The sequence below is a fragment of the Centruroides vittatus genome, unplaced genomic scaffold (assembly GCF_030686945.1).
Source record: "Centruroides vittatus isolate TY-2023 unplaced genomic scaffold, ASM3068694v2 contig_134, whole genome shotgun sequence".
NCBI lineage: Eukaryota > Metazoa > Arthropoda > Arachnida > Scorpiones > Buthidae > Centruroides > Centruroides vittatus.
Window position 1 is genome coordinate 1,459,549 of NW_027120852.1, and position 27,598 is coordinate 1,487,146.

Genomic DNA, 27,598 nt, shown 5'->3' on the forward strand with positions numbered 1-27,598 from the left:
TTGGCGTTGAAAACTTCGGCCTCGACCTCGCTAATAACGAGATGCGACGGCCGCCGGTAGGCGCGCCACCTCTCCCACCCGTCGAATAACGCCGCCTAGCCGAGAAGGAAACCCTAAACGTTCTTCGGCACTTTCTTCCGGTTAATTCTCGGCCGAGGAAAAGATGGTTTCGTTTCGATCTCGGCGAAAAGACGTCACCCGGAAGACCGCGTAAGTCCTGGGCTCGGTCACAAACCCGAGGTTAATGGCGGCAAAATCCGGTAATTACGCCCAACGCCTTTCCGAGTAAAAGTAAAAGAAAGAATTCCGTAAAACCCAAAGCGGACCAATTTCGATTCTTCTCCTTTATAAAATTATTATTACGGCCAGAAAACGGCAAAAAAGAATCGGCTAAATTGGCAGTTTTCTCCGGGTTGTTCGACGGATAAAGGAAACGCCGTAAAACGACTCGGGCTCCCCGCTTTAAATAATTAAAGACCGCCCACCACCCGGGCTTTATTCTCTGGTCGGCGGTTTCCGAGTATTTAACGGACGAACGAAGATCGGTCCGACTTCGGAAAGTAAACGGGCGCAATTACGTTACTTTTAAAGCCGACGGCGCTTTCCTCTTCACCCCCCGTTTCGCCCCGACAACCCATCGACGTTTTCGGTCTTTCCGCCCCGTCCCCGAAATAAAGCTTCCGATTCTTCCGCCTTTGGGGAAGGCGCCCCCACCCGACCGACCGGAAAATAGAGCCCGGGGGCGAAAGACGCAGCGCCCGTCGGCCGAAGGAAGCGCGCCATCCCGGTTAATGGAGGTCTTTCCCGAAATAAGGCCGACAAAAAAAGAGGATTTGGGCGGGGACGTCGCCGGGAGTCTCCGGCAGAAGAGTTTTTGCCACGGAGAGATACGCCCGGTGGGAGACGGAGAGCGGCACTCGTCTAACCCGGCGCGGGGATCAATACACCTTCAGCGGACCGTGTCCACCGACGGTCTTCTACCCGAATTCGGAAAACGGAGACGTCGCCGCGACCCAAATGGGTGACGTCAAGAGCTATATAAGAGCGGAGCGGCGCCGCTCGTCGGCATCGTCCCGCCATGAACGGACTGCGACTGGTGAGTAGGCGCGGCGCCCGGCCTCAACGCCGTCGCCCGGCTAATCCTTTCTTCTTCTCTCCGCAGATCCTACTTTCGGCCGCGCTGCTGGCCGCCCTCGGCGCCGTCAGCTCGGAAGAAGCCGCCCGGAAGGAAGAAAAAGCGGAAGAGTCGGCGGCGGAAGACCTGAAGGAAGCGGAATCCGGACACGGAGGAGGCGGAGGAGGAGGGGGAGGACACGGACACAGCGAGTATTTCCAGTAAGTCTCCCGTCCGGCCCGCCTCCGGGCGGCCGGGTCGGGCCGAAGGTGACGGCTTTCTCTTTTGCCAGATACGCCAGAGTGCCGGGCCACGACGAGTACGAGTTCGGATACAGGAAAGGCAACCCCCACCACTTCCGCGAACGACACGAGCAGAAGGACGGCCATCGATTCCGCACCAAACTCAGATGGGGAGACAAACACGGAGGCTACGGAGAACACTTCTGGGAGTACAACCACGTGCCCAAACACCACAAGGACCACCATCGCTAGAAAAGCCCTCGACTCTTCCCGTCCCGCTTGTATATAGTACGAATCATCGCTGTCCGGCCGTTTCGTCCGAAAATAAACCTTAATATTTTCTCACTCCTCGTTTTCTTTCACTCCCGGCCGCGGAACCGGAGACGATTTTCTGGACGCGCTTAAAAGCCGGCCCGTCGAATCGACCCGGCTCCGGCGACGGGATAGTTAAGGCGCGCGCGATTGGTACCGCGGCGCGCGGAAGGAAGCGCCTAGAGAGTATATTTACCTTCCTATAAAATTGGCGTAATTAGAGCGGCGGGGAAAGGGACGGTGACGCTTCGAGACGTCGCCGAAGAAACGCTCGGCCGACTTTTTCCGCCGCGTAAAAAAGTCGCCGGTCTCGGTAGACCGAACGGCGCCGTGCCTTTTTATAAGGAAAGCGCCGGCGTCGCCGTCGGATCGACACGGATGCTCGCCTCGGCGTCACTAATGATAGCCCGTGTCTTTGGCCTCCTCCGGGCTCGTCCGTCCTTTCGCGCTCCTCCCGGAAGGCCGAAGGACGAACGTTTCGCACCCGAAGGGTGGAGGGAGTAGAAAGGCGGACGGATCCGGGTGCCGACCACGGACTACTTTCGCCGGTAACGGCCTTTACGTTTCCTCCTCTTTCCGAAATTCGGACCCGAGCGCGCCTTTCTCCCCGGAATAAACGGCGGGAAAATCGGCCCGAGGCGGAGAAAGCGGGTGGCTTTCTAAATACGTTTCCGTCGCCGATTTTACGCCCCGGGTTAAGAGCGTTCGACTCTCCGGCCGGAAAGCGAAAAGCGCGGTTTTCTTTCGGCTTTCGTCTCGCTCCCACGGGAGGAAGGCGCGGGGCGGACGGGCTAGCTAGGTATTTTCTAGGAAAAGCAAACCCTCTTTCGGTTTGAGGCCGAAACGAATAGCGTCGGATGCTGCCGATGTTCCGTTTAAAGCGGTTAAAACCCGGAGGGAAGGAAGAGGATTACGTCGGTGTCACCACCGGGACTCTCCCGGATGGCGCCCGATAAAACGGGAAGAGGCAAACGCCGTTAAGTCTGTACCACCGAAAAACTCGGAATATGCCAAAGCGAGTGGAAAGACGTGGCGCAAACGAGTTTCTTAGATGGTCTCTACTATATATTTTTGTATACTTTTCGGTTGTCCGTTTACGTTTTACTGTTGGTAATTTATATTAAATTTTAGTTATTTTTGCTTTATATTCAAAATTTTAAACCTTGTTATTCTTTTATTATATTCTATTTAGGAACGATATTTAACGGTAAAGACGTTCGGCGAAAAATGTAGCCCGATAGACAGGGTCTGCGAATAAAAGCCAATCCCGGCGGTCAATTTCCACTTTGGCGCACGGGCCGGAATTAACGTCGTTTCCCAACGTCGGTACCGCCCGGAGAGAAGCGGATGCACCTTCCGAGTAATAAGACGAGATGCGATTTGTAAACGTTTGCCCTTCTTAAATAATCTCGTGACCGCGGGGTCGGTACCTCTTTGGCCCCCTGTCGGGACGACACCGCCGCGTCTTTGCCGACAGACACAGAAACCGTTACGTTCTGGCGCGAGCGGTGGCGTATGTAGTAAGTTAGGTTCGGAATGGAGACGGAAGATTTCCGCAAGAAGTGCACTCATTTAACGAATACCCGTTTATTCGGCTAGGCTATTTACGGGTTAAAGGCTTTTTATAGGTTACAGAATTTCGTATCGCTAGCCTATCGAACAATTTGAGAGAGAGAGTTTACAAACTTTCGCGCGGCAGCAAATACCTGGAGTCCGAGTAGATCTTCGACGACGAATATTCTCCATTTCGGGAGTTCCGGAGTTAGGAGGACGAGGTTCGAGGTGTTAATCCGGGTACAGATGCAGGTAGTCCTCGGGTATAATTCGGGTGTAAGGTCACGGAGCGGCGATGGCGGGACGCACACGCCGACAGGTTCCCGACTGGTGACGAAAAGCGTTAATCGTCATCGCCCCCTTCTTTTTATACGGGGTCTTTTTGGGGTTTTTCCATTATCTCATTCGGAATTTAACATTTCGAGTCCAATCGGCAAGTTCACCCGCCGAGTCAAAGTGACTGACACATTTGATGCGTCATTCACCACGAGGAACTAAGTTCGTGGGAAACAGTTTTTATTGTTAAATTAATCAGATAATTTTTCGAAAAACAAATGTAATACGTTATAAAGGAAACTTGTCCGAAATGACCCTTAAATTTTAAAAGTTCCTTTTCGTAACGAAAGTTCGGTCCTCGCAATCTTAAACCCGCCGCAATTTGAATTATTGCCCGTTTCCGATCGGGTGGTCCGGTCGACGGAGGAACGGGAACGAATAAATTAGCGGACCACCGACCTTTATCGTCCCGGTGGGCCGATAGAAGTTTTACCGCCCGTTTCCAGGGTTCGCGGCTATTCGGCCCCACACGATTATTTATAATTCTTCGCCAGTGTCGGTTCCTTTCGATAACGTCTGGTTTGTGGTATTTTCAAATTTTAACCGGCTGGCGCCGGTCTTTTCAAAATCGACGGTGGAGTTACGTATTTGAGAGGAAAACGGAGCGTGGAAATGGAGAAATGTGAAAAGAACTGTTCCCGGTGATTGTGGAAAGGGTCGACGGATAAACCGACGATTTACGAAAAAAATCTACGAAAATTCGTCGGTGGCCTCGGTTCTGCGGCGTCGTCTGGCACGGACCGGGGTGTGGACCCACACCCACACCCCGGTCCGTGGATTTTAACGTTCTTGCCAGACGTTAAATTGCGGGACGAAAAAATACGGCAAAACGTTGCACTTTCGCGCGCAAGACGAAATATTAGGTTGAGTCATAAATAAGTTCCGTTTTCTAAACTGAAATTTATTTGCCAATAAAATGTACAAAAATAGACTTTAATCTAACACATATTCACCATCGTTATTAATGACTTCTTGCCATTTTTCGGGCAACTTGTCAATTCCCCTTGCATAAAATTCTGGTGGTTTTGAATAAAAAAAACTCCTGGATGAACTCCTATACATTTGCAGTAACAGTTTCATTGCGTGGCAACAACTCAAAATGGATAATTCCTCGACAATCCCACCATACACATAACAAAATTTTCCTTCCGTGCACACTGGGTTTAGGGTCTGGTTGTGGCCGATAATTTTTGTCAACCCATTGTCTTTTTCGAATAACATTTTCGTATGTGATCCACTTTTCATCTCCCGTAACAATTTTAGCCAAAAAAGATTCCTTTTTTGCCAAGAAAGCAAGGTAGCAGCTATCGACCTTCTGTCTGCTTTATTCCGTTCACCGAGGTTATGTGGAACCCAAACTCCCAGCTTGCTTACTTTTCCTAGTTTATGGAGGTGACGATTGATGGTTGATTGGGATGTGTGCAGTTTCTCTGCTAACTCCCTCGTCGTTTGCCGTGGACTCTGCTCAATCGGGACCTTTAAAACGTCGTCGTCAAAGTCTGAGAAGCGGCCTGGTCTTTCTTCATCTTTTAAGGAGAAATCACCAGAACGAAATTTTGTAAACCACTTTCGAACTGCTCTGTCTGAAATTACACCACTGCCGTAGACATTGCAAATTTTTTTTGTTGTTTCTGTAGCGTCATTGCCGAGTTTAAACTCCCACAACACGATATGGCGTACATGCACTTTCAAATGTTCCATTTTAAATGAATTCAAAAATAATTTTTTATTACATTATTGACACTTCAGTGTTAAAATTTACATTTATAGACTATTTGCTAATAGCCACTAATAAAACTCAGTCGAAGCAACACAACATCTGGCAAGTATTTGACAGTCATTTACACTTACTCGCTAACGGAACTTATTTATGACTCAACCCAATAAATGGAAGCCGGTGGACGGAAAGTTCCTCTTTTCGTCATTTCTTCCACCCTTCTGTTTGATTTCGATATTCGATTTTTTAAATATAATAATAATCGAAGGTCTGGATGGAAGAAAATCTCGTCGATAACAACGTTAGCGGAAAAAACAGAAGGAAGACTTCGTCTGGCGCCCGATAAGAACGAAGAACGAACGGGATTCCCGTAATACGGAACGTAAAAGTTGGTGACGATTTGGACGGCGGTGGAAATTTTTCTTTTCGGTCGTTCTTCGGTAGAAACGAGCTCGGCGCATCCACGGATTTTTAACCATATTATTGTTCTGTCCCGGCGCCAACCAACCAACGACCGAAAAGTAAAATTTCCACCGCCGTCCAAATCGTCACCAATTTTACTCGGCCGAGTTCTTTTACATCTCGGACGTTTTTGTTTGGACATAAGTTTTTTTGTCTACCAGCCGGACGAAGAAAAAAATACGGCTTTTTTGGCGATTTTTGCACCTTTCGATGGCTTATATTTCGGCCGTCGCATTCCGGAAAATCTCGACATTTTGCCTACCGCCTCAGAAGAAAATTCTCTTTTCAACGAGATATTCGGAACTACTTTGGACATTCGGAAGCGGAGAAATCCACCCCGAAAATCATATATATATAGTCGGCGGGACTCCCGATTCGAAGCCGATGCGAGAATATACGAAAAAAGGAAACGTTTGGTCGAAATGAGAATTAAATGCGAATGTTTGAAAATTATTTAAAATTAACACGTAAATCTTTTGTCGAAACATCGGTAAGAACGTTTGGAAAACGTATAAATGGCATTCATTTGCCAAAGTGTACGCTCGTTGGCATAATATTTGTCGACGCCGCGCTTAACGGTGCGTATCGCTCGGTGAAATCGTGGGAATAGTCGGAACTTTCAAAAATTTTATCACAGAAATCAAATTATTTCTCTATCTGCGCACAAAACTTTAACAGTACTTTAAAATCGACGCTGCCGTCCTTGGTTCGAATATTTTTCATTTATCGTGCTTTACAGATTTGTCTAATCCGGCGGTAGCCCCAGAAAATTTCGGTGTTCCGCGGAGAATTTGGACGCGGACCGCAAGTATTACGAAAAAAATGCCTTTTCGCTCGTCGAGTTTTTCTTTTTCGAGGTCGAAACCGGCGTTACGGATAATGTTGCCAGTGCCATCTTCGTCCCGGGTGGAAACCGGCCAGCCGTCCGTAAACTTAATTTAAACTTACTTCGTCAAGTAGGACATATCTATTATTAGGACTTATTATGCCGGATAACTGGTTCCGCGAATTAAGTAAACAAAATCAGAAAACAGTCTTTATTTATCACCCGAACGTAAGCGTATCTTTGTTTCGGACCCGTTGGCCCCCGGTCGGCGGGTTTCTAAAAAATTTCAATTTAAAATTGTTACAAAATCATTTGAAAAAACTAAAATTTCCGACAAGAAACTAATTTAAAAACTTACAATTCCCGGGTTTTAAGTACATCCCCGAAACCCGCAATAGTTAACGCAAAATTAAATAGTATCGATCCGAACGTATTCCCGCTTTTAAAACAATATAATTAATTTAATGAACGAAGATTGGTCTAAACGTATTCTAATAAACTCGCACGGCGGAACTTTCCCTTTCCCGCGCATTCTTCTATTCGGCGCCTCCGTCTTAGACTAGCGAATAATGATCGGTTTTTTGCTATTTTAAATGAGCAGATTTTCGACTCCTTCGCTTCGAGTATCTTTTTAATAAATGCGCGACGTGTAACGACAAAACCGAGTATAAAATCAATTATTATTATTGTCGTTTATAAAGTTTTTATTTTTTAGTCACATTTTCTCGCAATCTACCGCAATACTCGAAAGACAATAAAATTTTGCCTTCCGAAGTAGATTCGTTCTCGTTAAATCGTATAAAAACACGTAAAGCGTTGTGTTAGGAAGTTGTGAAAGTGACCTTTTACCCCTGTAATCTTCGCGCTCTCTCTGCTACTATGTGGGGGTCAGTTGAGTTATGAGAACTCTGTCAAGGGGAAGTGTCACTGTTACTCTGGTTGTTACTTTAGTTCAGTTGTAACGTGTGTTGTGTTCTAACGGGCATTCCTTCTTTTAGTCCGCTCTTTCTTTGTCTCGGCTCGACACCACCCTTCATTATATCCATATTCTGACACGTTGATACGTGGTATTCTTATTTTCTGTTAACTCATTATTGTCCTAGTTATTTATATGTAAAATATTTTGTATTACGCGTGTTAATTAAAATTGTAACATCTTATTAAATGTATAATTGCCATTTCGAATGTAGGACGTTTGACATTCAAAATAATAAATAAATTTACTACTATTAGAAAGACATTTTGAGGATTCATTTGATCGTATTTCTTATGTGGATTATTATTTTATTTCGTTAAATTATTTACAAGTTTGTCCCTCGTTATTATATGCTTCCGAAAGTAAACATTGTATAATTTGACAATAAATTTTAACTTTTTAAACTGTATTTCGTACAAGGGCCCGCCTTTATTTTTAGTTACAGCCGCTTTAGCAGAATATAAATAACTTTTTATTTCTTTTGATAGAAGTCGCATTTAATGACACGCGTGGCGGCACAAAACGATGCGAACCGAAAGAAACTGTAAGTACCAGTTATTATTTAGAGTCGTCGCTATTAATTAATGACGGTAACTCGTAAAACGCGTGATTTATAATTTATAGAGCAAATGCGGACGGATAGCGCAACAAAATTACTAATTTCTCAGCGCGTAGAGTTGGAAAAAGAATTTTAGGGTGTACTATAGATTACCCCCTATGGAATTTCAGAACTTTGATTATATATTGGAACTCGGGGGACCGAGACGAGTTCAACAGTACCCTATTTTTGGACCGGAAACGAAAAATAAAAAAGTTATACTTTTTCACTTACCATACTTTTTTAATGTTCTCGCGAAGACGGCACCGTAGTTGCTAGTACTGCCATCTTGCGGTAAAGTCTGCAAACCGTGACGTCGGACTACGGTCGTCTCCAGTAGGGTTAAACACGCGATACGAGAGCGGAGAGAGCGACGCGACTTCAGATCGTCGCGCGATCGCCATTTCGGTTAATGTTACTTGTGGCAGCGAATGTGGCGGCCGTTCCCACTGTTCGTGCTCTCGACCGACCTCCCGGAGGGGAGCCGCCGGCAGGCCACTGTGTGCTAAACGTCACTAGTTATCGATTCACGGTAGTTATTGAACAAAGTGAAAAAAAGGGGGAAACGTCTACTAAAGGCAATTTTAACGGCAAGCGACGCGACTCCCGATTGCGATAGCGAGGCCGACTTAGCGGAGAGAGCGACGCGACTTTCTATCATCGCGCGATCGCCGGAAGAAAGTATAACTTTTTTATTTTTCGTCTCCGGTCCAAAAGTAGGATATCGTTGAACTCGTCTCGGTCCCCTCAGTTCAGATATATCCTCAAAGTCCCAAAATTCCATAGATAGTAATCTATAGTATCTCCGAATTTTATAAGCCTGTAATAAAAAAGAAAATATGGAATAAAGTATCAAGCATTATGTGTGAAAAATGACATTCTTTCACAGGTGAAGATTGTGCACGCCAGTAAAGAAATTTAATGTCCCATTAAATTTCTTCATATAACATTTCAAATGTTGTATATTGTTTTATTAAATAAACGTAAATCAACACCTTAATGTTCGCCGAGAGATTTATTAATGTAACTAACGTTTTCGATCTAATCGATAGATCATCTTCAGGTTAAACAGAATGTTTCTTAAATGGAACACCAATTTCAAAATTTGAAAATATAACCAGTAACATCAATAAAAAAGTAAAACATTGTAAAAGATACAACAAGTGTAAAATAAAAACGTTTTACTCGTATCCAAATATAATATTAACTATCCTAACCAGTAATAATTCACCATTAAAATATACTAGAGCTCACGTGCGCTCTGTATAAGTTTTTAACGGCATATTTCCAAGCCGAAGGAAGACCCTCTGCGTCCCTTGCGTTAATACATTTATCTTTTAGCTTGCTTCTGTAAATTTCTAACCTTTCAGCTGTTCTTGCCAAAGTTGGGGAATGTACCCGTTTTATGATTTTCGCCTCATTCCATCGTACCAAGGATCCCTCTGCTTGCCCCATCTGGGCTAGTACTGTTGTATTGGAACCTTTTCTAATGTCATACTTATGTTCCTTGATCCTTATTCCTAAGTTTCTAGTGGTAACCCCTACATACTCTTTATTAATACCTATTAGCTGGTTCTCGTAGGGAATCCTATACACACCCGCCTTATCTTCTTTTTTAACTAACCCTTTATCGTTCCTAAGTATTTTATACAAATTCGGAGCTCTTTTTAAGATCACCCTTGTATCCTTGATGCTTGCTATTTCTTTCATAATCCCTCCTAGATACTTATTGTATGTAAATTTAGTGTACCTGTAAGGCCCGTGCCTAGTGCCTTTATCATATACTGGCTTCAAATTTTCTAATAATTCCCTCGATGACTTTCCTCTTATAACCTAATGTTCCTGCTATCTGTATAATTCTTTCTATCTCTGTATCCCGGTCTATCACATTCTCACAGTATATAAAGGCCCTTCTAATCAATGCTCTAAATGCCGCAAACTTATATTTATAAGGGTCATTAGAGCTTGCAGGAATATATAGTGGGCTATGCGTTGGTTTAATGAATACGCCAGTGGATATATGCCCTTCGCTAAATATAACATTAATGTCTAAGAAATGTACCATCCTGGAGCTTTTTTGTTCTAGCTTCAGGTGAAGGCCCTCTTGGTTTTCGTTAATTCTATCTACAAAAGTTAGCAATTACTTGATTGTTCTTCCATAATATGAAAATGTCATCTACATATCTCTTGTAGTATACTATATCCCTTTCGAAGCCTCGCAAAACTTTTTCTTCTACTTTACTAACCACCAGCTCGCAAAGGAGCCCCGAAATTGGGCTTCCCATCGGGAATTATTACTGGTTAGGATAGTTAATATTATATTTGGATAAGAGTAAAACGTTTTTATTTTACACTTGTTTATCTTTTACAATGTTTTACTTTTTTATTGATGTTACTGGTTATATTTTCAAATTTTGAAATTGGTGTTCCATTTAAGAAACATTCTGTTTAACCTGAAGATGATCTATCGATTAGATCGAAAACGTTAGTTACATTAATAAATCTCTCAGCGAACATTAAGGTGTTGATTTAAGTTTTTTATTTATTTAATTCTGCTGGGTACGAGTGTGGTTTATATTGTTTTATTAGTTGACTGAGGCGAAATGCCCGAAACGAGTGAAATAAAATCTCGTCTCAACTAATAGAAGTGGAAAAGTGCCAAGTGTTTAATAAATAACACGGTCTTGTGTTTGATGCTCAACATATAAGAAAACACGGTTTTAAGAATACCTAAAACACATTAAATAAAAGAAAATTAACAATGAGCTAAGTATGCGTTTGGGCTGACTTCGCCCTCCGATAACATTAACGAACTTCCTTAGTCATTGAAGCGTAGCTTCATTACGAATAAGATCGTAGATGGGGCAAGGCCAATTAGCTCCCACACTGTCCACAACTTGGGACAGATAAAGCCTCTCCTTCTGGAAAGCGATGCAATCGTAAATAAGATGGTCAATGTTTTCAGTATCACTCCCACAGATGCATGCTGGATTATATTTGAGATTAAACCTCAAGAGATAGTCTCCCAGCCCATTATGGTCACTTAAAACGAACATAGTGACTTTGTCACGGACTACCCAAGTCATAGTCCTAGTCCTAGTCCATTCCTCTATGTTAGGCAAAAGCCTGTATGTGTAACGTCCTCTACTGCCATTAGTCCACCTCTCTTGCCACCTTGACCAGGTGGTTTCTTTTAAATGACGTTTAACGTAACTGAGCGGGACCTTGCTGTAACTGATCTCCAAATTATTGACCGCCTGCTTGGCCAGGAAATCGGCCCTCTCATTACCGATGATACCCACGTGGGCCTGAACCCACTTGAACTTTATGCAACCAAAGGAATCATTATCCAGTAGCATACTTTTAATATCATAGACTTACAGATGAAGCGCCCTACAGTCCTGTAAGGCCTCAAGCGCACTACGACTGTCCGTATAGATACATGCTTCCTAATCCCTGTATTCCTTGATGCACCACTTAATAGCCTCATGAATACCAAGAAGCTCAGCTTGAAAGTTGGAGCAAAAAAGCTCCAGCCTAAAGGTTTGATAGTGGATTTCAGTGTGCTGTTTGTAGGCGACAAAAGCCGCACCAACACCATCCTCGGACCTCAAGCCATCTGTATAAATGTGGACACAAGCCTTGGACTCCGTAACTTCAATAACTACACCAAAGTTAATGTTAGGTTTGGGCAACTTCCAGTAACACACATTGATCTCACAATTGGCTGTTTCCAGTGTAGGATCCAGATTAATCGATAGATTGCCTAAGGTGTAAGAACTTCTTACACCTTTTAGAGACAACGGTCGTCTCGAAAGAAAAGAAAAAATCTATATCGAAGTTTTAAGCTCGACTCGAGATGTTATTGAGCAGGCGTTCGGTCATCTCTTTGGCCGTACGAGGAGACTAAAATATTTATATATGGTATTTTAAGAAGGGAGCTTGTGTCCGTCGCCATTGCTTCGGCGTGTGTTATACACAATTTGTGTATTATGTATAAAGACGGTCCTCCGCCGGAAATTGATAACGACTACGAGGAAATGTGTTCGGATAATCTCGAAGACTGGGCTGCGGTCCCATTTGTGAGAGTTATCGTGAGCGATTATTTGGCGATTATTTGAGCGTTTATTTGCTTAGCCCATTCGCTGCTTTTCACGAGGTTTCTCTGGGAAAGTCGTATCTGTGTACCTTCACGAGGTGCAGCCCGCAAGTACCCTTCGGGGGAAACTAAACACAGTTGTGCAATATAATAGTTAGTTTATTAGCTAAGTATTATTTTTCAAGTTATTGTTTACAACTTTAATTTAGTGGCCTTTTTCTAGGCTATCTATGGCTTCTCAGCCAGATAAAAATAGGGCACAAGTGGTGTCCCTAAGGGCAGAGAGCCGGAATGAGGAAGCATCTGGCGGCGAGTTCCCCTCTCTGCTGGGTGCAGGTGAAGCGGGAATTCTCCAACAGAGGGTAGTTGAGACAAAGGCAGTGCAAAAAGAGTTATCAGCATACTTGACTCTGAATGCTGGCTCTAAGATTGGTTCCCGGGATCATATTCCGATGATTCTGGGAAAAGTTACCCGGATAATAGATATTATGGCCAATGAGGCCAGTACTGTGGCCAAAATGTTTGAGAAAATTAATGAAAGATTAGATGAAATTAGTAGTGGTAGTGTTATTAAGGATAGATCCTATGCTCAGGCTGCTATCCTGCCAAGAGTCAATAAACTGCCTGTAGAGAGAAAAGAAGTGTTGATTATTCAACCTAAGCCAGGTGATGGCGAAGCCGAGGATACTAAAACGAAGGTTAAGGAAGGTATCCAGCCTCATAAATTGAGGATCGGTATTAAGGGAATCAGGAAACTCAGAAAGGGAGCCATAGCTGTTGAAGTTGATAAAGCTGTCGACAAAGCTGTATTACAGGAGGCTGTAGGCAAAATTGAGGGCTTAGAGGCGAAAGAGCCAAGAAAACGCCTGCCCAAAATTATAATTCATGGCGTTCCCCGTGATATTCAGAAGACTGAATTGACTGAGTATATATTTGAGCAAAATGCTGAAATCAAAAATAGTAGGTATACTAGTGAGGAGTTTGGTAAGGATTTTACCCCTCAGTTTCAGCTTGGTAACAGGGATAAACCTATCACCAGTCGGGTGGTGGAAGTTATCAAGATCCTCCTAAGTGGGGGTGTAACACCCCCACTTAGGAGGATCTTGATAATCTTAAGAAGAAGTTACCGGACGAGGGAAATGGACCCACCGCTTGTTTCTAAGGTTAAAACCTTAGACCGCGACGAGCTAACGAGGGTTCGACTTTTCTGCCGTGGCCGGATTAAAAGCGCCCCTTCCACAAATTGGGTAAGTGTAAAAATTATCGGAAATGCGAAACCATAAATCGGAAAAGTTAATGTTATTTCGATTAGCCACGAAAACCGTACCAAAGCTGTAAGAACCGGGGAAAGGACCACGCGCGTAATCACCGCGGGAGGGTGGCCCTCTCCGTCAGTTTTTATCCCAATTATCGCCACCGAGTCACCACGCGGGCAACAATTTTTAACGGTATTTTTTAATTTATTTCCTTTAAATTTCGTATATGCCGTCCACCCGAAATCGGTAGTGGCTGGCCCGAGTACATCGTACTTTTCATTTAACGATAGAGCCGCGCCGATTAACCGCTTTCCGGGAAAAGTTTTTAATGGGAACAACGCCGCTTCCGGTCTGCTCGGGAAATACGTATATAGTTAATCGGGGCCTCCTGCCCCCCAGGTTTCCGTATCCGGTCTCGTCTTTCGTTATCTAACACCATTCTTCGGATTACGCAAAGCCGGACGGACGACGGTCCGCAATTTTTTTCCAATTGCAGCCCGATAACTAATAAAGTTTAGACATTAACCGATAGCGGCTTTGACAAAAGTAACGTAGTTAATGTTTACCGATTCAACTGGGGGCACGGGTCCCCCGACGGTAATTAATAGATTTCGGATTGGGCAGAATGCCGTAATTATTTAAGAGCGTTATATCGGTGTTACGAATTATTTACTGGACGCGGAACCAGACTTTTCCCGTTATTTACCGTTAATCGGGGTCTTCGTTTTTATTCGACGTACGTCGAAAAAAGTTACCTTTGCGGGTAAAACGGGCGAAGGATCGAAAATTGGTCGAAATTTTCCTTTCGCCGAACCCGGTGGATTCCTCTACCTTTTTCCCACGGCGACGAATAAATCGTCGGTTTTTGGAACCACCCCAGCGGTCGGTCTCTACCGACGGTCGACGGTTTCTAGGCCCTAACTTACGCCAAAATTAAACTGCGGACCGTGTTCAAATAGCGTAAAATTAGTTTTCGACGGGAGATTTTTAACGAAAATGTACACGTTTTGGATTTATCCCGGTCGAGAAAAATATAAAAATTAAGTTAAAAACGTTTCTCCCCTTCCCGTTCGATTCCTCCTTATTCCACCCACTCCGTACGGCAAAAACTATTAATTAAACTGGTGTGTTTTTTTAAACTCCGTCTTCCTAAAACCTCCGGTCCGTGGGTCTAAACCGGCGCTAATCGAACTTTTCGCCGGCCGGGTCCCAATATACTTATTTGTAACGGCGGCGCCATTCGAACGTTTATAGTATAAAATTTTTAAAAAACCCGGTGACTGCGATCTTCGCCCGTTAAATAACGAAACGATGCGTGTTGCTTCGTGGATAACGTAACGTCGAGTACAGAGCCGTTGGGGGGAGATTTCCACGGGCAACAAACGACTTGGTTAAATGTCGATAATAAAAGTTAAAATTGAAGTAACGTCTCGGATTTCGTTTTTTACCGTCCGAGTCTAAGACCGTAAATAAAACAGACTTTTTCTAAAATAACACTCTGGCTTTATTATTCGGAAACCGTCTTCCGGAAGTTGGAATTCACACCGGGGGTAACTTGACGCCTCCTATGGTGGAATGCACCATTTGGTCCATGGCCAGTCTCTCCGATACGAAAGCCGACAGAATTTGCTGAAGGTGTTGGATTACGTAAATAAGGAATACGGAAGAGTTAAAATAGGGAAAGGGATGGGAAACATACCTTAGTTTTGGGCGGAGGTCCCCACGGAGTGAAGACGTACTGCCAGTGAGGGATTCCCAAATGCACCAGAGCCAGTCGCAGGTAGGAGGAGAAGTCCGGAGACAGATAATGCCATTCCAAGGCCCGGTCTAGGAACCAGACGGAAGGGCTGGCCGCGTTTTCTGCCAGAAAAAAGTACTTATAACGGTTTAAAGCCGTCCGGTCGGATTATAGCTTAGGCCAGACGTAGGCTATTGATAATGCCCGGCGGAAAATCGGACTTACAAACATTTGCTTGACGAAAACACCACGAAAACCCGGAGCCGGTGGCTTTTCGAAAACGATAAAAACGTTGCCGAAGAATTTTAAACGGCACCGAAAAAGAATTAATTACGTAGACATTAAGTAGCTCGTCTTTTGCCGAGTGTCGGCGCGTTGCCCGGCCATCTTCCGGAGAAACAAATAGAAGAGAAAAGCGGCGGCCTACCGAAAATATAATATTTTACGTCCCCACCCCAGCGACCTTAAAAAAAGACGGGCCACTTACCGACTTTTCCGGGATAAACCAGGCAGACTTTGCCGCTTCCTTGACAGGGGTCCAGTAAGAAGGCCTTGCACTTGTTCTTGAATTTGGGTTTAGAAGGAATTCCTCCGTCGCATTCTAAAAGTAAGAACGGAAACGTTATTTCCTTGGCCGACGTCTTACGTCACGCGTAGGAAAAAGCATACGTCCGGAAACCGCCAAAATCCCAGGTTACCTCGGCCCTCTAATCGTCGGGCGGGAAAAGGCAGAGAAAAGAGACCCGTCGAATCGTTTATCCTTTTTTCCCCGACCGTCACCCAGCGGGACGTCCGAAAAATAAGACGGGGCGGGATTCCCGGCCGGCCGAGCGGGGCCCCTTACACGCGGTGGGAGGGCACGAAAAAGAAATTTGTTTATATTTCATTATATCCGCGAAAGAATATAGTTAGAAAGTGGCGTAATGTTTTACCATCCGATTTACAAAGAGCCGGTGAGGATGGCAGTCGTTCTTAAACACTTACTTTCCCGACCGTTACGTATACGCAACGAGGGAAAGTATGGGAACGGTGTCAAATTTGAGCCAGTATACAGCCGGAGTACAGTACTTTCAAATCTCCACGTTTCTACACTTCCCCAATCCAAGAGTCAAGAAAATCCGTCCATACGTACGCGTGTACTTGCTTTGGCTTAATATCTCGGGACGGGGCCAAGATTAAGAAACGAAATTTGGCGGGATGGCCGGTACACGAGGGGCTATTAACCTTTGGAGGCCAAAGATGGCCGGGCTGGGAAGTTACAGAGGGTCGAAGCCAAATCGGACGTATTAGTCTTTAGAACTTTTTTTACGTACTCCGAAAATTAAGCTTTTGCCATTGGATAATAATTAAAAATATAGAAAATTTCGAAACAAACGGCGCCACGCACAATTTTATTTTTCGTAGTTAAAAATATAAGTTATATTGTAAATAAAATCCGATAACGGCCGAGTTTTAAAAAAATACGAACCATTTGTGTTTAAAGGCGCTGGGGAGAAGTACTGACCTTTGTCGTCGGCGTCGGAGTCGCTCTCCAGATCCACCAACGTGGGCAATTCGGAGTGCAGGCAGTTCTGCTTGGGGGTGATTCGCCTGAGTTTGGCCAAACAGTTGATTTCCAGCGCCCCTCCCGGCATCGACTCGTCTGCCGCAAACAACATTACCGGAGAAAGATTTTAACAGTAAAGGACGAGAAACAAAGCTCTTCCCGGGGAAGAGATCCGTTTCTCTCCTTTCTCACCTTTGGTTTTGACGTTCCATTTTAACTGGAGCCCGTCGGTGGCCAAGTAAAAGCTTTTGGCGTCGTCGGGAAGACAGCAGTTGTGACGCTGGAAAGAGAGCGCCGGTTACTATCGACGGGAGTGGGTGTAAAGCCGCCCGCCCGCCGCACAAATTTTATTTCCTTTCCTTCTTATTTTAAATACGGCCAGCCTCCGATTAACCGGCCGCGCGGAAACACGGCATCGTGGCCGGGAGTGTCGAAAACCGTATAAAATACCTACGTACTGTACTGTACATACGTACGGTACATATATTACCTGAAAATACTATACAATAAGGTATGGTAGGCGCTCTATTAAGACATATGCATAACTATATACCGGGACCTAACATGGTAAAACAATACATATCTACGCACCATAAAACCGTAAAATCTTTAGAAATAAAAACAGCTCCTAAAACCATTCTACGTATAGCATACCCTCGAAAATTTGGGGACCGACGGGGACCGGAAGGCGGTCGTCCGAAAAGACTCCGCGGCCACGCGGTGAACGACCGGACCGAGACGCTAACGGAAGCGGCGTAACCACGGCTCCGGTACAAATCCGCTTCCGCCGACAGAAAATCGCTCCCTATCGGTCGATTTCTTACCCTTCCCACCTCGTACCGCCCCGGCCTCAGTCCGGAAATTCGGAAAGGTTTGGTGATCTTCCACCGGCAGAAGGTGGCGTTCCGCACGCGTACGGTGCCGAACATAAGCCAGGGAACCGCCGTTTCCAAATACCTAGAGAATTACCGGTGGCGCTATTCGCGCGCATTCGGTAAAACGTCTGCGGCGGCCTCCACCGGATTCCGGCATCCGTCGTACTTTGCCCGGCTCGTCGGCGGTAGTGGGCACTCACTCCGAGTGGCCTACCGGTCGGAAACGGAGTTTTAGCATCGTGCAAAATTCGGAAAGGGTACGACGCGGGCCGACCGGAGGAGAAGCCACAATATAGGCGCTACGGCCGGCACCGGACAAAGTCTATAGTTTTGTTAGGCGCGAAAACAATACGGTATAGAAAAACCGCCCGGGCACCTTTTAGAAGATTAGAAGATTAACGCCACTCACCTGTTCCCAGGAGGTCAGAGCGGAGGCGTCCACCGGTTCTTTTTCGATCACCGTCACCGCCTGAACCGTCGGCAGGTGTTCTGAAACGAGTAAGGACGACGTTTCGTAAGGCTCCATTCTACTTCCGGCCTGGATCTGCGCCCCGAGGCCCGGGAATAGAAACCGGCGCCCTCGGCCATTTCGCAATAAAAGCTTTTTAAGTTTTCGTATTTTTAATTTTTGAGCCGGCCCCGGATCGATAGAAAACCCACGTCCCGTCTTCGGTTTCGTTATAACGTAATTTATAAAGACGGAATTAAGCCGTAACGTAAAATGTAGCCTACGGTGCCGACCCACGAACTGTTATAACGAATATCGTCCGACGAAAAGTAAATTCTCCAGTAAATACGACTTTAAAATTTAATACCTTTCCCGGCGTTTGTATTTTGCCTATTCGGTAATATTTCTCGGTCAATATTAAAACCCTTCGTTTATTGCCACGTGGTCGCCGTCCCGGCCGCATTTGTTAATCGTCTTTTAATTAAAATAAATCGCCTAACTTCCGGTTCGGACCCGAGTTCTCGCACGGTTAATCGGGGTCTCCCGCCTCTAACCTTTCCTTACCCCGTGGGTCTTCTTAGTGGCTCTTGCCCCCGTACGGTAGGTCGGACTTCTCCCCACGACGACGGAGTCGTGCCGGTCGTCTATTCGACTCCGTCCCGGATGTTAACCCGGGCAGACCAACCCAAGACCGTGCGCAATTTGAAAACGACACCCCGATAACCACGACGGAATGGAGAGGGTGGAGAGACCGTGGCCATAAATTAAGACGAACGATCGACGAATGGCGTTTGGCGGCCGTCGGTATAGTCGTTATCGGTAATCGACACCGATATCAACGTCGGTCTAGTTTTCTTCGTGGCATTAAACTAATAGCCGGGTTGCGGCCGACATTTTCATCTCCAAAACGTCAACGTCGAGCGTCGCCATCTTGTAATCGGCGCTCGACGTTCGACCTTGACGTTTTGGAGACAAACCTGGCTAATATCGAAAACTAGCGGATGAGCCCGGCGTTGCTCGAGCACAAAGTACCGATAGCCAGGATTAAGATTATTAGATTATGGTCCATCTTACCCGTTTTCACCGGGTGCAAGAATTAGGTTCAACCTCTTCCGAGACTAATTACAGAACTTTTGCACGGGTCAAAAATACGTTCCATTTCCCGTAAAAAGGCAACGACCCGCATCTAAAAAAGTACGGTAGAAGCCGAGTTCTTCGGGGTAATCCTCGACCTTCTCCCTCTCCCTCTCCTCCGCCGGAGGATTTTCCAAAAATCCCTTCTTAGCGTACATTCTAGCGACGTACCAAATTTCGACCTTCCACTCCTAACCGTTTAGACTCTGCGCTTATTATTATCATTATTATTATTAACTCGTCTCGATTATAAGACGAGTGTTTTTATTTGTTTGTAGAATAGACCACCGGTAATCCTATTAAATTTTGCTTAGTTTAAAATAAACAGTTACATTTTTTTCCTCGTCATCGTATTACTGGGATACAATTTTCAAATCGCGGACCTATACTCTTCGTCCGTCCGTCCTTCGATAATCTCTAGAATGGAGTTAGGTAGATGGAAATCGAGATGGGGTATGGAAATATTAAAGGCCGTTGGCCCCGATTAACTATACGCAAACTTCCGGTCTGGACCGGAAAGCACGCGATTTCGGTTGAAAATTTTCTCCACAACGGAATTAGATGACCGACCCGACTCGATTCTTATCGGGAGAAGTACGATACGCGGGGCGAAATACCACTAAAATCCAGATAGACTACGGATAGCTTTGGAGTCGGAGACCCCGATTAACTATAAACGAACTTCCGGTCCGAACTCAAAGTCACGATTTCTTTTTAACGAAAGGATGGTTAAAAATTGCCGTCCGGACGTCGTAATAAATAACTGCCGGTTTATCCTAGGCGTTCCTCGGCTCCGGCAGTTACGGACCTTTTTATTCCTTCTTACAATCCACCCTTATTCGAATAGATGTAATTACAAAACATTATTAAAATCCCGGCCAAAGTTACCTTAGCCAGTGGCTTTTACTCGATAAAATTTCAAAAACTGGTCGGTGCTTTATAATTGGAAACATTTCCACATTCGATGTCGGGTTTCATCTATCTGCCTCCGTTCTCGAAATGAAGGAAAAATAGACCACGGACAACACTAGGAATTTATAGGTGTACAATTTTTCCAAATTGTAGCCCCGTAACAAAGAAATCTTTACGGTATTTAATAGAAAGGGGCGAAAACCGTGGCGAATACTCGAAAGTATTTCGGGATCGAGATCTCGAATGATACGTCGATTAAAAGTAAATTCCGGTACTACGAACATCTCCCTATGGCGGAGACAGTGGCGGATCCGAAAACATCCGAAGGAAGGTTACGCAAAAATGAAAAATATCCGAAAAATTGATAAATACCTTTTTATTACCGCGGCTCGAACGGTATAAATCTCGTTTACCATTACGAGGTTTTGAAATTCGAACGAGTAAATTTTATTTTATTTTTTCACGCCTATCAATAGTTGCCCCGGTATCCGACAGACGGCGCCTGTTCGACCCCTCCGGTTTAATTCGCGATTAGAAAAGAAGCCGAACGTTTTCGAATTTTTGTTTTTCTAAGTAAAAATAACAGAAATCGGCTTCGGGTGGGAACGAGAAGAGCCGTTTGTCGATTCGAAATGGCGGCGGAGTTAAGAGTGGCCGAAAAATTCTACTTTAAAACTGAAATTCAAAAGTTTAAAGTTTCGTTTCTTAAAATTTAGTAAATCGTTTTTCTTTTTACTTAATAATTTATTAATAGGGCGAAATAAATAGAGCCGGTTAAATAATAAACATTAAATAAATCGTTAACTAAGTTATAGGCTACGAGGTAATAAAAATTCGCTAAGTATTCGGAGTATTCGGACTCTAGTATTTGATTTGCAGCCAATTTCAACCGTAAATCAATCAATTTATAATTACATTTATAATCTTAATTTTGAATTTCAAATTATCTAGTCTTTTTGTCTGGTTTACGCCGCGTAAACCAGACAAAAAGAAATAATTCTAAATCGTAAGGTAAAAAGTTTTATTTTCTTTACTTTCAAATGGAAAATTTTAGGGAAATATAACGTTAAATTCGATATGGGGCGGTATAAACACGTCCTTCTCGACTTCCGGTATATGGGAAACGCGCCATGGAGGGAATTTTGAGAGAACCAGACGACGTCCGGTATCGAATTGGAAGTTGCCGAGAGAAAATATGCCCAAAACTGGGCTAAAAGTTACTCCGGCGTTTCTGTTTCGGTAGACCGACCTGTAGATAGGGGAAAGCGTCACAAATAGCCGCCAACACTCGAATTTCGAATAGTATATCGCGAATAGTAACTGCTATAAAGCGACGAGAAAGACGATAAAAAACTTGAAGCGACATCTAGCGAGGTATTTAGAAGCGAAAGATCGGAAGGGGATTTCAAAAATAAAAGACTACATTACACCGGGCGAGAGAGAGAAAATTCCCAATTTTGCCAAGGTTGGAACGCCGTATTTAAAAACTCTGGAGAGAAGCGTGGACTTTAGAAATTCGCCTTCGTATAACTTGGAGTTATTCGTAAAAAGAAAATTCTGCCGAATTAATAAGAATGACCGACTTACGGAATTTTAAGCTTAGATGTACGGTACTTCCACGTACCGTACTCCTCGATCAAATGGCGTGAAATAGAAAATATGTTGAAAATATAGCCTAAATATAGAAGCGCGGTTAGTAGATTTAATAAAATACTGTCATTATAATAATTATTTAAAGTAGAAAAACAATTTTTTAGGCCATCGGACGGTATTCGCGTGGGAACGGTAAGAGGCCGAAAATTAGCGAAATTCCACGGAATAAAATTTATTGCCAGACACGTAGATGATTTATGACAAAAATACCATAGAAGAATCAAAGATTTTAATTTTGAATTCGAGCACCAATTAGAAAATAATAATAGAATATAACAATTGTAAGATAAGAAAATAATGCAAAATTTTGAACGCGTGAAAAAGAATATAATGTTAAAAACAATCGATTAGAAATCCTATTGTCCCCTGTATAAAAAAGAACAACTTTGTTACGGCTTGGACCAAAATTTGGACAAGGACCGCACTTAAAAGATAGGTTAAAAGAACAAACTTGGACTAAATTATAAATTTTTAATGGGTTTCCAGATAAATTGTTAAATAACTGAATAAAAAATATAGTGAAGTTCAAATCCTACGAAAATGAATATACAGCGGTGCCCCGTACTTGGAGGAATTTAATTCATTCCGGGAAATCGTTCGAACTTCGAATCAATTTTTCCCATTAGAAATAACGGAAAGTTAATTAATTTATTCCCAGACTCCCAACAACACCCGTTTCGATACATAATAAATTAAAATACAAAAACCATAAATAAAATACGTAAATACCGAACAATAAAATGAAAATCGCATTTAACGGTGGCGCCCCTCCGACTTGGCATCTTAACGTATAAATGTGATTCAGTTATAACAGTGGTAAAATTTAACATATTATAGATTATGCCAGACTATCCTCGGTTTAGAATCTTACTGTAAACCGTTTACTTCAATTTTATTTCGACACAATAAAGTTACAATGTCTTCGGATTACGCTCTACGACTTTCGAAAAGGATATAGCGCCGTACGGATGGTAAAAACAATTGTAATGTGTATGGGGAAGGTGCCGCTAAACTTCGAACGTGTCGAATACGGTTTCGGAAGTTCCGTTCGGAAAATTTTGCATTAAAGGGCGCCCAAAAGCTGTCGACGAAAAATGACTGCGGGAAGAAATTGTTAAAAATCGACGAATAACCAAACACACTAAAAATAAAGCGAAAAAAGCACCGAAAACATATAAGCGTAATACGAGAGCGAGAGAGACAGACATAACACATCGAGTTTACGCTTCGAGAGCATTTTTCGCTGCGCGCCAAGTTCGAACTTCGAAGCGTTCGAAGTTAGAGTCGAGAATTTAGAACGTGACAAATCAGAAAAATAAACGATTATCTATTACTGGAGTAGTTCACGGGCTAAATGGTAGTCGTACACAAAAAGTATATTATGTAGGAGAAATCGACAGCCATTAGAAGTAAGATTTAAAGAGCGCCGGGCGGCCATAAGATTAAAATATCATCGCTATCCGCGGGTAATACATAGCGAAGAAAATAAATGCATTATCGATAGAAATAGTATAAAAAATCCCGTATAGAGAAAAAGATTCAAAGAACGTGTGGCGGTAATCCAATGTAGAAATCGCATTAATTTTTAAATAAAGCGACGGAAATCGACGACGTACTTAACTAGAAAAAGTGTAGTAGACAGCAAATAAAGTGTTTTGTAGTGTTCCGACGATTGTTCTCATCTTTCTCCGGTAAAAGATTTTATAATTTTAAAAAATATTTGCGTATTTCTAAAAACTTTTGTTACCCAAAGAGAGATCGAAACAATTTTGGCAATGCAGTGCCGAATAAAGATATAAAAAGAGTCGATGGAATGTCCCGGTCTCCGACCAAAACGAATTAAGGGTTAAATCCTAGTCCGAAATTAACAGAAGGAAGGTTTGGCACGAGGAGTCCGGCCGTTACCATTTTCCGGAAAACTTCCGCCGTCCCCTAGCGTCTCGCTCTTCCACGCGTTTACCCCCCGGAAATGCGGCAGGATAATGGGTGAAGTAAACGAAAGGAAGCAATTTTATCTAAAATTAACGCGGCGGTTGCGATTTGTCTCCGACAGAGGGCGCCACGAACTCTATACGAAAGGGAATTTCTCGTTTTCTTCTACACATTTCGGCCATAACGCTGTCTTTCGGGGCAGTTAATGATTTATCGCGATATTTCCGTGGTATATACGATAACCATCTATTCTCGAATTCGGGCTGCATTTATAGATTGCTCGGATGAGAAAGTAAAAATATGCGAAAATCGTTTTTCACGCTTTCCAAAAGGGAGCGTACAATGGGCTTACGGTAATGGAACTCCAGCGTATTTAGTTGTTCTAATTTACATCTTACGGCTACGCGCGAGTGTATAACCTAATCGAAACCTTTATCGACTTCATCGGGTCTACAGAAGCGATTAAATTGAATGTATCGTGTGTGTTTAGGAAGACACGGGAAGTGTGGTATTATAACGGTATTATTTGTCAAATTTATTGCACTCGTATTCGCTCGATTCGGTCGACTCGTTGGCATATTCTCGTCCACGTTATCCGTGTCTGCGAGAACACTGTCGTCCTCCTTCCCCCTACTTTCTTTAACGCCGTATTCTTTAAATGCCTCGACAAAATTAGAACCGTTATCCGTCACGGTAGCCGTAATATTTTCGTCATCAATATCGTATTCTCCACGAATATGCGATAATAATTCGGTAATATTTTCTGTAGAATAAGTATTACGAAATGGGCCGCGTGCCAGTGCCGCGGATATTCTATTACAATTATCATCAATCCCATGTACCGTTGCACCTAGAAACGACCTTTGTTTTCCCGACCATATGTCGACCGTTGTACCGTACACTACGTACAGACGTTACTTGACTTAACACATCTCTCGATTTTTCTTTGGTGTTTGTATATAATCTATTCATTCTTCTGCCTAACGTTCTACCACTAATTATCCCGAGTCCGTAATCCGCGATATGTAAATGTCGAAATATTTTATTAAAAATATGAATGGTCAACAACTGGCAAAGGAACCGTAGCGTGTACTACAAAGTTTGCAAGTTTTTGTTCAAATTCTTCTTGGGTTAGTAAGCATCTGGCTTTCCCGGCAGTGGCAAGGTTGGGAACTTTGTTTACCGACGGTTTTGCACCTTTTCCCGTATTCTTTTTCCCAACGGTATGATTTTTATATCCGTTTAAAGCCGCAGTTTCGTGTTTTCTTTCGAGACGACTTAAAAAATTAAACGTTACAATAGTATCGTTCGTGCATTTATGGGAGACGAATCTGAAAAACTTGCCATCTAACTACTACTACTGCATTTTGTATCTTCCGTGGTATTGGGATGGTCGGTTACTGTCCGCCATTCCCATCAAAGTTATATACAATCACTCCCTCCATCCTGTCGCCAACGATTATTATTTCGTTGGCAACAGCATGGAGCACCGTATTATTTCCTACTCCTACAACAGTTACTTTATCACTCGGATAAAGGCACACATTGGAACCACTGGTAACGAACGTGCCGATACTCTGGCAAAGTCCGCTGCCGCTGATCTGGAGGTGGAAGAGACCTACGATAAAATACCTCAGACTTATATCAAGCGGGTCTTGCGGGTCTTATCTCTCTCAACAATGACAATTTGAATGGGACCAAAAACGCAACTCTACTGCCTACCGTTTCGTCCCCTCTATCGAGGATTTCTTCGATAACGCCTGGCTTATACCGCACTTTTCTACCACTCAATTTTTCACTGGTCACGGCCGTTTTTTCAACTACCTCCAAAGATTCACCCTTCGCGGTAACGACCTTCGCACCATCTGTGGCGTTCCCGATACTCCCCTCCATTATATCTTTTACTGTCCCACGCTATCCGTGCCTGGTCACTTTTTAAGGCACGCTGTTTCAAACGAAGGGGATGGCCGTGCGTGCGCAATTACTTAATAGAAGACAAGAACATTTACTTCTACTTCAAACAGCTCATATCTTCCCACAACAAAGTCACAACAGTCCCTCCACTCAGTTCCCTCTAGCTTTCGTTCTTTGTCACCATTGTTATTCCTCAACTACAACAATTATTGTAAATATGTCTTTGTTACATATTTTTGCTTTATTTCTATTTTATTTTTCCTGTAACTCATTTTGTTTTACTATATACGTTATTACTGTACATTGTACACGGAATGGTATTTGTATTTCGACAATTTCGACCGTATTATTTCTCACGTAAATTCATTTGTATTCTTTTATATATTCACTGTACCTGCTGCCGGGTAGCGCTTTGCGGAACCAGGCGGCCAAATAAAAATGACGACGACGGCGATGCCCGCCAACCCCGGCAATTATCCAGAGATAACGACCGCGTCGACGCGATGTAACGTTATAATTTCACGTAAACTACGGTTGTACTGTAAATATTGTCTACAGTTCTTACAGCCCATTCTTCTTAAATCTTCTTAAATGGAGCAGTCCATCCTTCCTAACAGTTCGTCAGGAGGTTGGTACTCCAACTTTATTCAATAACCTTGCTTCCCATCTTGCTTTGCAAGGGTTGCATACATTCATGCGGACGTAGCCGCTATATTATTATCCCGAAACTTTTCCAATAGTTGATAGGAATATGTTAGATAAGGCACCTATGTGGTGCGGGTGGTTTTGATGATTTAATTTACTTAAGAGAGCAGTGCAGAGTATATCACTATAGTCTAAAGTCTGCTATAAAGTCTCTTACAGCCCATTATAACAGTTTAATCTTTTAAAATTTATTTAAAGTAATCTGCAAATAAATGCTGGTTTACGTGTTTATCTACAGATTACACGACCCGCCGGACGAACGAAGTAGGATTGTCGGGCCGCAATTTTCAAATTGCAGGGCCTAGACGTTCCCAGTCGTTCTTCTTTAATCTGGAGAACAGAATTAGACGGACGAAAAGCCGAAGGGCGGGAGGCCCCCATCGACCGTATACGAACGTTCGGTCTGGACCGGAAGCGACGCGATTCCATTTATAAATTTTAAAAATTGAAATACGATTACAAATTGCGGCTCGGCGGGCTGACGAGGTGACAATAAGGAATCCGCCGGTTAATAACAACTCCGGAGCAACCGGAAGCTGCACTTATCCGGCGGGTGCCGGTTACATAAAATGTATAGGTCTAAGCCTATCCGAAGCGGAAGTGACATCTTCCATAATCGATTTCATTTAAACGAAATAAACCGCATTAATTTCTATCGGCAATACAGTCTTTCGTTAAGTTTCGAGAACGCGAAGCTTCTTAAATGACAAATCTGCCATAAAAATCGACTTTAACGACGGTTCTAAATAATAACAACCGATACGTGGAGAGCGGACGAGAAAACGACTCTTTTAAACCAGTTTTTTATTTCAGTTTTTAAATCAACTATTTTCGGCTATTAATTAAATAATTTGAAAAATATATTTATATTATTATATTTACATAAATTAATAAATGCAATTTTTATATTAAAATGCTGCCAGCAGCGCGACGGATCGTCATCTGCCAGTATAGCAGTTACTGCGTGGGTTATTGGGGCGCGGGCGGACAATGGTCTAGCCAGGCAATAGAGTAAATGCCGTCGTTTAGTCGCCGCGGACGGCCAGAGGAAAAGAAACGTCGGACTCACCCAGGTACTTGGCCACGCCCAGAGTGACGTTGTCGACGAAGGAGAACAGATCCAACAGCCCGGCCGGTCTCTCCGACATGACTGCCGCCGTTTACGCGCCTGGCGCCCCCACGCGGTTTATTTTCCGTCCGATCGATTACGTTTATTTTTATTCGTCCGCCAGCCTCTTCTTTCCCTCCC

The 27,598-nt window shown here is 43.6% G+C and overlaps 2 protein-coding genes across 2 annotated transcripts; one reads left to right on the top strand and one right to left on the bottom strand.

The window, feature by feature from the left end:
- The first annotated feature begins 1,071 nt into the window (after nucleotides 1-1,071).
- LOC136990790 (uncharacterized) lies at nucleotides 1,072-1,701 on the top strand. Its single transcript, XM_067289222.1, has 3 exons — nucleotides 1,072-1,096; nucleotides 1,163-1,335; nucleotides 1,407-1,701. Exons 1-3 carry the CDS (start codon nucleotides 1,079-1,081, stop codon nucleotides 1,606-1,608), a joined length of 393 nt encoding a protein of 130 aa, XP_067145323.1. The 5' UTR covers nucleotides 1,072-1,078; the 3' UTR covers nucleotides 1,609-1,701.
- Nucleotides 1,702-14,972: 13,271 nt separating this feature from the next.
- On the bottom strand, nucleotides 14,973-27,559 carry LOC136990791 (tubulin polyglutamylase complex subunit 2). The gene is made up of 7 exons (XM_067289223.1): nucleotides 27,419-27,559; nucleotides 18,061-18,140; nucleotides 16,969-17,056; nucleotides 16,735-16,872; nucleotides 15,718-15,831; nucleotides 15,192-15,352; nucleotides 14,973-15,121 (listed from the first exon to the last, which is right to left on the bottom strand). Exons 1-7 carry the CDS (start codon nucleotides 27,495-27,497, stop codon nucleotides 15,032-15,034), a joined length of 750 nt encoding a protein of 249 aa, XP_067145324.1. The 5' UTR covers nucleotides 27,498-27,559; the 3' UTR covers nucleotides 14,973-15,031.
- Between the last annotated feature and the right edge of the window lie 39 nt (nucleotides 27,560-27,598).